The sequence below is a fragment of the Haematobia irritans genome, chromosome 2 (genome assembly GCF_050003625.1).
Source record: "Haematobia irritans isolate KBUSLIRL chromosome 2, ASM5000362v1, whole genome shotgun sequence".
Taxonomy (NCBI): Eukaryota; Metazoa; Arthropoda; class Insecta; order Diptera; family Muscidae; genus Haematobia; species Haematobia irritans.
In genome coordinates this window covers 173117243-173129261 of record NC_134398.1, presented here as the reverse complement: position 1 = coordinate 173129261, position 12019 = coordinate 173117243, and the positions used below count along the sequence as shown (strand labels likewise).

The 12019-nt window shown below is 32.0% G+C and overlaps 2 protein-coding genes across 2 annotated transcripts; both read left to right on the top strand.

Annotated features, from left to right (window-relative positions):
* The first annotated feature begins 364 nt into the window (after positions 1 to 364).
* Positions 365 to 1021, top strand: LOC142225162 (cdc42 homolog). The gene has a single exon (XM_075294938.1). The coding sequence runs from the start codon at positions 365 to 367 to the stop codon at positions 1019 to 1021; it is 657 nt and encodes a 218-aa protein (XP_075151053.1).
* Positions 1022 to 5876: 4855 nt separating this feature from the next.
* On the top strand, positions 5877 to 12019 carry LOC142225160 (cytochrome P450 6g1-like). The gene is made up of 2 exons (XM_075294937.1): positions 5877 to 6950; positions 11846 to 12019. Exons 1-2 carry the CDS (start codon positions 5877 to 5879, stop codon positions 12017 to 12019), a joined length of 1248 nt encoding a protein of 415 aa, XP_075151052.1.

Genomic DNA, 12019 nt, shown 5'->3' with positions numbered 1-12019 from the left:
AAAAACTTAACCACAAAAAATCTCTTTCTAGTGTAGACGTGACCTCGGCTATTTGGTGTCCATATTGCTGCCTTATCAATCAGATACAAATAAATATATTCTGCACTCCAAGATATGAGAGAGAAAGTCATCATTGTACCAAAAAAAAACCAAACGTACTAAAAATGGTACATTTGCACCAATTTTTCCACCTCTTTTGTTTTCTGAGTATTAGGGGTATATTATGAAAGTCAACCAGATCCGCATGTATTTATTTTTATTAGATTCATAATGAGTAACACATATGTCTCATGTGGTTTATTACAAAAACAGAAACCAAACAAAAAAACTACACCAGTAGTCTCAATCAAATCGTCATTCAACGATGAACTGTAGAAACTCTTTGAAATGTCTTCTAATGGGAGATGAAGGTGTGGGCAAAACATCACTACAAAAAGTCTACATGCATAACTTTGGCTTAAAGCACCATGATCATCGTTACGATGGTCAACGATATCAAATTGAAGTTATGGAAGTCCTCACATTCAATCAACTCCATCAATACCATTTGTATGAAAACGAACGGGATATGATCATCAATGTCCTGTGTTTCAATGTAACGGAACGTAAAAGTCTAGCCACTTTGCGTCGTGAATGGATTCCGGAACTGTTGACCATTAACAAGAAATGCAAATTATTTCTTATGGGTCTACAGTGTGATTTACGTGAACAATTTCTCACACGTTTGACACAGAAGTGTTTCAATTTTGAGGATGGCATACAAATGTGTCTGTACTATGAAAATCTTTACTATGTGGAATGTTCCAATCTAAAGTTGGCCAGTGTTAAGGAGGCTTTTGATAAGATTTTGGAAATATTCTTGTATGCTGATATACAACGGCAAATGGAGGAGAGAATAATACGATTGTATACCACTATGAATATTAAATTTGAATTTTATGGAAAAATCAATTGGATTAATCAGCATGACGAAGTGGATACGGTGGATAATTCACATCCCGATGAGGAAAGTTTTTTATAGATAACAATTAGACAAATGTTTTGATACCATACTGATTGGCAAACTTTTATTTTTATACGTAAATAAATATATATATAAGCACTGAAAAAAATCTTGCCCGATTCCAAAGATTTTGTCAAAATGTTATTCTCGTAGAAAATTTTGTCCAAATTTTATTTCTATAGACAAATTTGACAAAAAAAAATGTTCTATAGGAAATTTTGTCAAGCTTCTATTTCTATAGAAAATTTTGTCAAAGTTTTTTTTTTATAGAAAATGTTGTCAAAATCTTATTTCTATAGAAATATTAATTACTTTAGAAAATTGTGTCAACATTTTATTTCTATAGAAAATGAAATAGAAACTAAATTTTCTATAGAAATAAAATTTTGTCATAATTTCATTTCTATTGAAAATTCTGTCACAAGTTTATTTCTATAGAAAATTTTTTCAAAATTTTATTTCTATAGAAAATTATATTACTATGCAAAATTGTGTCAAAATTTTATTTCCATAGGAAATTTTGTCAACATTTTATTTCTATGCATAGAAAGTACTATTAATTGAAGAGAAATATTTTGCAAAATCTACGCAAACGTCAAATTTTGTCAAAATTTTATTTCTATAGAAAATTTTGTCGAAATTTATTTCTACAGACAATTTTGTCAAAATTTCTTTTCTATGGAAAAGTCTGTCAAAGTTTTTTTTTATAGAAAATGTTGTCAAAATCTTATTTCTATAGAAAATTTAATTACTATAGAAAATTGTGTCAAAATTTTATTTCTATAGAATATTTTGTCAAAATTTTATTTCTATAGAAAATGTTTTTAAAATTTTATTTCTATCGAAAATTGTGTCAAAATTTTATTTTCATAGGCAATTTTGTCAACATTTTATTTCTATACATAGAAAGTACTATTAATTGAAGAGAAATATTTTGCAAAATCAAATTTTGTAAAAATTTTGTTTCTATAGAAAATTTTGTCAAAATTTCTTTTCTGTCACAATTTTATTTCTATAGGCAATTTTTTCAAAATTTTATTTCTATAGAAACTTTTGTCACAATTTTATATCTATAGACAATTTTGTCAAAATTTTATTTATATAGAAAATTTTGTCAAAATTGTATTTCTATGGGAAATTTGGTCAAAGTTTTAATGCTATATATAATTTTGTCAACTTATTATTTCTTTTCTATAGAAAATTCTGTCAAAGTTTTTCTTTTATAGAAAATGTGGTCAAAATTTTAATTCTGTAGAAAATTTAATTACTATAGAAAATTGTGTCAAAATTTTATTTCTATAGAAAATTTTATTTCCATAGAAAATTTTGTCAATATTTTATTTCTAAAGAAACTTTTGTCCACATTTTTGTTTTCTATATAAATTTGGTCAACATTTAATTTGTATAGAAAATCTTGTCAAAATTTTATTTTTAGAGAAAGTTCTGTCATAATTTTATTTCTATAGAAAATTTTGTACAAATTTTATTTCTATAGAAAATTTTGTCAAAATTTTATTTCTATAGAAAATTTTGTCAAAATTTTAGTGCTATAGGAAATTTTGTCAAAATTTTATTTCTATAGAAAAATTTTACTCACACGATCAGCGAGCACATCTATAGAAACTTTTGTCAAAAATTTATTTCCATAGAAAATTTTGTCAAATTTTATTTCTATGAAAAATTTTGCTAAAATTTTATTTTTATGGAAAGTTTTATCAAAACTTTATTTCTATAGAATATTTTGTTAAAATTTTATTTCTATAGAAAATTTTATCAAAATTTTATTTCTATAGAAAATTTTATCAAAATTTTATTTCTATAGAAAATTTTGTCAAAATTTTATTTCTATAGAAAATTTTGTCCAAATTGTATTTCTATAGAATTTTTTTTTTTCAAAATTTTATTTCTATAGAAAATTTTGTCAAAATTTTATTTCTGTAGGAAATTTTGTAAAAAATGTTATTGCTAAGAAAATTTTGTCAAAATTTTATTTCTACAGAAAATTTTCACTCACACGATCAGCGAGCACATTGGAAACTATATGGTTGATGCCTTAGATAAATCTCAAACGAAAACATAATTAACATAATTAATTAATAAATTCTTCAACACCCTGTTTTTCACATGAAGTAATTCAACACGATTGTCTTAGCCACGACCACCACCATACACCATAGACAACACTCATTACAATATTTTCACCACACTACAGGATGATTCATAGAATGTTTCGCGATTAAATTTAATAAATAGCCACAGAGCCTATAAAAAACATAGTTTTAGTTTTATTTTCATAAATTTTCTTAATTTCAATATAATTTGATTTTCATATAATTTTTACTACTTCAAGATTTTTTTCTGTTCACAGACCAACGTATCCAGGTCTGTGAATACATTTTAAGTCTAAAATATTGCACCAGTTCATTTTATGGGTCAGAATCGATTCCTATTAGTGGAAATCGATTCATTTGGCCCAAAATGCACTATGGCCTTTGCGGTCATAATTTCGACCAGCTAATTGTCATTTTTAGCATGCGCAATAATGTGCAAGGCTATTTTTTCGTTCGAATTTTGGCAATGTTGACACAACACAGTGTTAACGTTTTCTCTTGTGCAAGTCTGCACTATTTGAGAGAAATTGTTCCGCAAAAATTTTTGCATTGCGGTATTCACTGGCCAAGCAGCTCCTGTACTCATCACAAACAAATGTCCTTATAAAGGGTGATACGGTCAAAATTTGGTCAATATAAACTTGACGTATTTCTTTCAATTTTGCATTTAAAAAACCTGAACACCCCTCATTTTGAAGGTGTGTGTGTGTAGAATGTTGCTCTTATTTTGATTTTGGAATACACTCTTCAGTTGTCGAAATGCCGTCCAAGCAAGAAGAGCAGCATATCAAAATTTTGCTCGCGCATTGCGAAAATCCGAGCTACTCGCACGCAAAGCTGGCAAAATCGCTAGAAGTTGCCAAATCAACCGTTACAAATGTAATTAAAGTGCTTGGGGAACGTTTGTCGACAGCCAGGAAGTCTGGATCGGGGGGAAATCGAAAACCGGAAGCCGCTGAGACGACAAAGAGAGTTGCCGGTAGTTTCAAGCGAAACCCTAACCTCTCTCTCCGAGATGCCGCAAATCAGCTGGGTGTATCGTCTACAACCGTGCATCGAGCCAAAAAACGAGCCGGACTATCGACTTACAAGAAGGTAGTGACTCCAAATTGCGATGATAAACAAAATACGACGGCCAAAGCGCGATCCCGGAGGCTGTACACGACGATGCTGACGAAGTTTGACTGCGTGGTAATGGACGATGAAACCTACGTCAAAGCCGACTACAAGCAGCATCCGGGACAGGAGTTTTATACGGCAAAAGGAAGGGGAAAGGTAGCAGATATTTTCAAGCACATAAAACTGTTAAAGTTCGCAAAGAAATATCTGGTTTGGCAAGCCATCTGTACCTGTGGCTTGAAAAGCACCATTTTCCTAGCATCCGGGACTGTCAACCAAGAAATTTACGTGAAAGAGTGTTTGAATAAACGTCTGCTGCCTTTCCTGAAGAAACACGGTTGTTCCGTACTGTTTTGGCCGATTTGGCATCTTGCCATTACGGTAAAAAGGCCATGGAGTGGTACGCCGCCAACAACGTGCAGGTGGTTCCCAAGGACAAGAACCCTCCCAACACGCCAGAGCTCCGCCCAATTGAGAAATACTGGGCTATTGTCAAGCGGAACCTAAAGAAGACCAAAAAACTGCAAAGGACGAGCAGCAGTTTAAGGCAAACTGGCTTTCTGCGGCGAAGAAGGTGGACAAGGTGGCTGTACAAAATCTGATGGCAGGTCTCAAGCGTGAGGCCCGGCAATTCGGATTTGGAAAAGCGAAAGCCTAACTGAATATTTTTCCTGAATTTTATACTAATTGAACTTGAAAAAGAAATTTAATTTGATTTTTTTAAATAAACGATTTCACCGATTTACACGCGTTTTCCCTTGACCAAAATTCAGCACTCGAGTAATGCATACATCCAAACATGTATATTTATACAACAGTATGTGATGCACGCACACGCGCATTTAAAGAAACTTCGTTTATAACTCTAGATGCAAACATCTTATGCTTCCTTTCTTAAAAATGTTATACAAAATGCATATTTTGGGAAGACCTAAAAAATGAAAAAAACACCTATTCCAAATTTCTTCATGCTTCATGCATTTAGGATATATGCATTGCATTACTCACATTTGCGGTTAAAGCAATTCGCTTTAGAAAGAAAGCAGCGTTTTGATATGAACGAAATCCACAATATTTTTTCGTGTGCTGTATCATTATCTTTAACTTCACGTGCCAATTAACCTATATATTCCTATGAGGACAAATGGTTATTTATATATACGCTACGGACAAATGTTTATTTATTTATACGCTACAAATTCAGATATGATATGAAAAATTGGGAATCGTTTATATTTAGAATTCCTGCAAACTGGTATATAATACCAGTATCATTAACCTGCAGCACAATTCTATTCTTTGTTATTTGTAAGAAGCCTATGTATGGGTTGTTTTTATTGTAATTTGATTGAATTATTAAAGACCAATGTACCTTTCTTTACAATTCAGTGTTTCGTGAGCTTTTCAAGAGTGAAAGTTAATTTAAAATATCAAATTTCCCTGACATCAAAATGGGGAAAAATAACGAAGCTATCTTAACGTTTCTAGGATTAGTTATCCTTGTCGTATTTCTATGCTATCATTTTTACAGAAAACATTTCTCCTATTGGCAACGCCAACCAGTGATACCCAGTGTTCCAGGACATATATTCAGCGGATGTCTTAAAGACATTTTGAGACTAAAAACAAATCTTGCATTTCATATGAAAACCATATACGATGATCCGAAATTTGACCATGAAGCTGTTGTGGGTATATATACCGTTCGACCAGCACTTTTGATACGAGATCCCGAATTGATTCGATCAATTTTTATAAGAGATTTTGATTGCTTTCGCAATCGTTATATTAGCAGTGATCCCCACAGTGATCCCATAGGTGGATTAGGACTATTTATGTCTCGCGATGCTTTTTGGAAAGAGTGGAGAGCCAAATTGGCCATCATATTCACTAGTGCTAAAATGAAACAAATGTATCCGTTGGTGCAAGAAGTTGGAAAAAATTTGGAAAATTATCTCAGCACACATGGTGAACGATTTATATGTGAAATGAAAGATCTAGGATTTCGTTATGTCAGCGATTCCACAGCTACTACAATGTTTGGTTTTGAATCTAATTCTTTGGAAAATCAATACGACGAATTACATTCACAATCACTTCGTATATCAAAATTCGATGCGCATAGAGGCTTTAATTTCTTGATAATGAGTGTTATGCCTAAATGGAATCGTTTCTTTAGTACATCGGTATTCTTCAAAGACACTGAGGAATTTTTAAGATCAGCTAGTGCTATGGCGATGAAGGAGCGTGAAGCCACTGGACTAAAACGTAACGATTTAATAGACCTCTTTGTTAAACTCAAAGCTGAGGTTATTGCTAGCAATGGGGATTTAGAGGAATTTATGGAAATTATTGCTTCCCAATTGGGTATATTACTAGGAGCTGTTACCGATACATCTTCAACGACCATAGCAAATGTCCTATTGGAAGTGGCCAAACATCCAGATATCCAGGATAGATTGCGTAAAGAGATTTGTGCGGCTTTTGTACAGGGAAATGGAAGTATTTCATATGATGCCATCAACAATATGACCTATTTAGATATGGTTGTGGATGAGACTTTACGTTTGTATCCTGTTCTTCCAATGCTCGAGAGACAATATTCGAAGGGAAGTAAAGACACCAAAGGATATTCCCTGAAACCATTCTATGACTTTAATATACCAGATGGTATGGCGGTTTATATATCAGTTTATGGATTGCATTATGATCCCAAGGTAAGTAACATATGTACATGATACTCTGCAAAATTGGTGATGGTACAGTATGGTACCTTTGACCAAAAAATGGGAAATGTTATAAGTTAAAAACTTTGACCTCTATGGTCATACGAATGTAAATCAGACGAAAAATATATACGCCAGCTATATCTAAAACTGAACCGATTTTAATCAAATTTAGCACACTTGACTACATTATTAATTGTACTTCTTGTGCAACCTTTTAACCACTGAAATTTGAATTTTTTGGGACCATATAAGTGCATATCGGGCGAAAGATTTATATGGGAGCATTGTCTAAATCTGAACTGAATTCTGCCAAAATTAAAATTCTGGCCGAATTTGAATTCGTTTGGACTAAAACTTCAACTCAGACATAGATCATAAAAATGTGTTCATACTACGGTATTTGAATTCGTTTGGACTAAAACTTCAACTCAGACATAGATCATAAAAATGTGTTCATACTACGGTTGCCACAGATGGTAGAAACATGGTGGATTTTTTACTGTTTGGTAGATTTCCTTGTGTTTTGGTAGATTTTGAAAATTATTCCTCTCCAACTAAGAGGTACTACATAAATTTGCAATAGCAATAAAATTTAAAAAAAAAATCTATAGAAATAAAAATAAGAAATAAAAATTTTAACAAAATGTTTTATAGAAATAAAATTTTTTTCAAAACATTTTATAGAAACAAAATTTTCTGTAAAATAAAATTTTGACAACATTTTCTATAGAATTAAAAATTTGACAAAACTTACTATAGAAATAAAACTTTATCGAAACTTTCTATAGAAATAAAATTTAGACAAAATTTTCTAAACACGGACGAAATAGACTGTTTTTCATATGTTTTTGGAGCCAAAATTATATGTTTTAGCACATTTTTTTTAAGTGCAAGTCTATAATGTTCATAAACAAGCACAACATGTTTGGCACATATAGGTTAATATGTTAAAACATATTATGGGTGGGACAAAACATTTTTGTAAATATGGTATGTTTTTCTATAGAAATAAAATTTTGACAAAATATTTCATTTCATTTCACTTTATTTATAATTATAATCAGAAGCTCAAATAAGGCCAAAATTGATTACAAAAGTTTTACATTGGTTTGACACTTAATTATAAAATATAATTTAAGCTCATCAATATCAATACTATATATAATTATACCCTAAACCACATAGTGGTCAGGGTATAATAAGTTTGATCGGCCAAAAAATGTGCCTACCAGAAATATTGATTTTAGACCCCATAAAATATATATCGATCGACTCAGAATCACCTCCTGAGTCGATCTAGCGCTTGGTGTCCGTCCTCCGTCTGTCCATGTATTTGTTGTTCACAGGATTCCGGTCGCAATTATTAACCGATTTTGATGAAATTCGGTACAGGGAGTTTCTTGGGCACAAGGGCGAACGCTATTGAATTTGGAAGAAATCGGATCAAATTTAGATATAGCTCCCATATATATGTATCGCCCGATTTCGACAAATGGGGTCACGTTGCCCGTTTTTTCAAACGGATCGTCACCAAATTTGGCAAAAGGTAATCTTTTCAATCGCCCTTCAAGTCTGCAAAATTTCATCCAAATCGGTTCAGATTTAGATATAGCTCTCATATATATGTATCGCCCGATTTTCCCAAATTTGGCCACAAAACCTTTATTTATCAACCGATCTTACTCAAAGTTGGCTAAATATAATCTTCTATAGCACTAACTATATGTGCAAAAAATCATCGAAATCGGTTCAGATTTAGCTATAGCTCCCATATATATGTACCGCCCGATTTTTATAAATTTGGCCATGAAACCCTTATTTATCAACCGATCTCACTCAAATTTGGCTAAATGTAGTCTTCTATAGCACTAACTATATGTGCAAAAAATCATCGAAATCGGTTCAGATTTAGATATAGCTCCCATATATATGTATAGCCCGATTTTCCCAAATTTGGCCATAGAACTCTTATTTATTAACCGATCTTACTAAAAGTTGGCTAGATCCAGTCCTCTATAGTACTAACTATATGTGCAAAATTTCATCGAAATCGGTTCAAATTTAGATATGGCTCCCATATATGTATCGACCGATTGTGAAAAATTCGCCCCTAATAACTTTATGTTTGACCATACAGGCCTCATTTCGTAACTGATCTTACTCAAATCTTGCACAAGGTAACCTTTTGTAGTATTAATCAAACCAGCAAAATATTATGCAATTTGGTTCAGATATAGATTTAGCTTCCATATATATGCATCGCTCGATTTTCCCAAATTTGGCCATAGTACTCTTATTTATTAACCAATGTTACTCAAATTTCAAATTTTGATGTACTAGTCGATCGTACTTATACGTACTTGTAGCACTTACTCGATTGTTACAAATTTGTATTTATTACCCACACTAATTTAACGATTTTCTCTTTTTTAATAATGGGCTCAATATTAGTGGCATACTAACTCCGTAGGCGCAATATCAACACAGCCAGTAGGGGAAATTCCCTATATGTAGGGTTTTTTTTAAAATATTGAGCGTCTTGTAGGGACCTAGGACCACAATGTAGGGACATTTTCACTCAACACAATTTGTAATAATTTTTACATTTTGGTGGCTCTAGAGGAGGAAATTAGAAGCCGGCAAGGCTTGATCTTAAACAAACAATTTCATAAAGACTAACTCAAAAAAAAAAAAACATTGTTTTCTTGCTAATTGCAGTTTTCCTCACATCTTTCTCACATCCACGAGGTTTTTAGTTCTTAACACCCTTTCCTGTAATACCAACAATGTAGAAGAAATTATACGATTTTATAAATTTTTAAAATTTTTTTTACCTTTCGCCTGGACGGAGATTCTAACCGCGGACCATGCACTTTGTAAGCCAACACACTAACCACTGAGCTATGTACCTGTTATGGCAGTGTTGCCAGGTGATTTTTGATTCTTCCCCCCAAATCTTAAGAAAAAAACCTAAATTGGTCTAGACTTTTTTCGAAAACCCCCAAAAAATTTAAGAATGTTAATAAATCAAAAAGGTGTCCCAAATTTCGTTAAAAAAATCGTGCAGTGATACACTTTACAAATTAAATTTAACACAAATATATATACTGAAAGATTTTTTTTCTGAAGAACAAAATTTCTTTTGAAGTAAATAAAAATCAGTAGATAATATCATTATACCACTTTTCACAAATTCGGGTTTATTTGTCTAAAATTTCGTTCCTGAGGAAAGTAATTTTTCTATGGGTATAATAATAAAATAAAAAAAAAAATTAAAGTTCAGTAAATACATACATTATTCGCCAAATTGTAGGCGTGAAATTATGAGACCAATAATTCAATGTTACAATACCATTTCTTAATTTGTTTTTAATTGTATCAAATATTAAAAATGCCCCTTCAACAGATGCGTTTAAAACAGAATGCCATTGCTTACTTGCTTGTATTTAAGAACATTGGTTGACTTCCCTCATTTTTTTCAAAATTCATGCCAGAATTGTTCCAAATTTTGTTGGGAATTGCTCCACTTTATAGGGTTTAAAATAATTTTTTACCCCCAAAAATCCCCCCAAATAAATGTTACCCCTAAAAATCCCCCTAAACGTGTAAAAACCCCCCAACCTGGCAACACTGTGTTATGGTCATCAATAGATAAATATCCATATAAGTTATATTTATATAGCATAGCTTGCGGCGCCCACGAACCGAATAAACAAAGTTTATTTAACAGAAACAAACATTTAGTTTGGCACCGTGGAGCAGTGGTTGCTACGTCCGACTTGCATGCCAAGTGTCGTGGGTTCGATCCCTGCTTCGACCAAAGTTTTTGTTTTGTTTTTTTTTTTACATATATTCCAGATATGTTCGGAAGATTCCGAAAAAATGTTCAACAATACATTGTACTATATTAAATTTTGAACTGTAAAATGTGTCTTATTAAAGACCTAAAGTCAGAAAAGAACAGTGTTTGATATGAACGAAATGGACTGTGTTGTTGTTTCAAAAATATCTTTTTTTATTGAAAAAATAAAAATTTTGTAACAAACGATTTTTTTGGCGATAAAAGTTTAAAAGCAATTCAAAAAACGAAGCAATTCAAAAAACTCTAACAAAAGAAAAACGTTTTCGGTACACGTTTTCCAAACGTTTTTTTCTTTGCGTCTATAGAAAAATTTCTCACAAAAATTTGTTTACAGAAACTTTTTCCAAAATTTTATTTTTATAGAGATTTTACAAAAAAGATTACTAATTTGGGTAGAATTCTACCAACTGTGGCAACCGTGGTGGTAATACAAATTTATATTCTAAGTTATATACGTCGCATATTCATGTTTTAAGATAATAAAGTACTTAGAACCATTTTTGTTTTGTAAAATTTTTTAAATTTAACGAAAAATATAGTAGGGAAATTGTTTGGGAATGTATGGGAAAGTAGGGAACTTTTTTTGTCCTTGTAGGGTAAACCGAACATTTTCCCTGGCAACATTGACACAAAGCACCCATAGACATGTACCCCTTAATTTTCTTAAATATGCTACTGCGGTTTATCTCCCAGACCTATATGTTACCCCACAAATGCTTATGATTACTAATTCTGTAATGGTGGTTTAGGGTATGATATAGTCGGCCCCGCCCGACTTTCTACTTTACCTACTTGTTTTTGAATATATTATTAATATACTATTCAAGATTCACGAACCTAACACGAAGGAAGGAAAAAGAGATGTTTGTAGCGTAAACACAGTTCGAAAAATTTAAGTGTTAGCTATGGTAGATGTTCATAACCGAGATAAAACGATGTCCTTAAACTTAAAACATGGCAAATCAAAATTTCTATTTTCGTAAGTTATTAAGGTATTCCATAAGCGTGTGACTCGAATTAGGAACGATCGCTGCATCACCAAAGTCTGAAAACGAGGCATTACCAACGCATGCATTCTACTCGAACCTCCAAACTGGAATCTTTCTGCCAGATTTGGCGGTGTCCTAAATTTAAGTACTTTGTAAAACAGCATCATGGTTCTAAGCTTCGTGAAGTTATCGAATTTACAACCTAG

Bases quoted from the DNA above. Each gene is read 5' to 3' on its own strand.
- LOC142225162 (XM_075294938.1), top strand. From the start codon at position 365: ATGAACTGTAGAAACTCTTTGAAATGTCTTCTAATGGGAGATGAAGGT.
- LOC142225160 (XM_075294937.1), top strand. From the start codon at position 5,877: ATGAAAACCATATACGATGATCCGAAATTTGACCATGAAGCTGTTGTG. The intron at 6,951-11,845 runs GTAAGTAACATA...GACTCGAATTAG, and splicing joins GATTGCATTATGATCCCAAG to GAACGATCGCTGCATCACCA.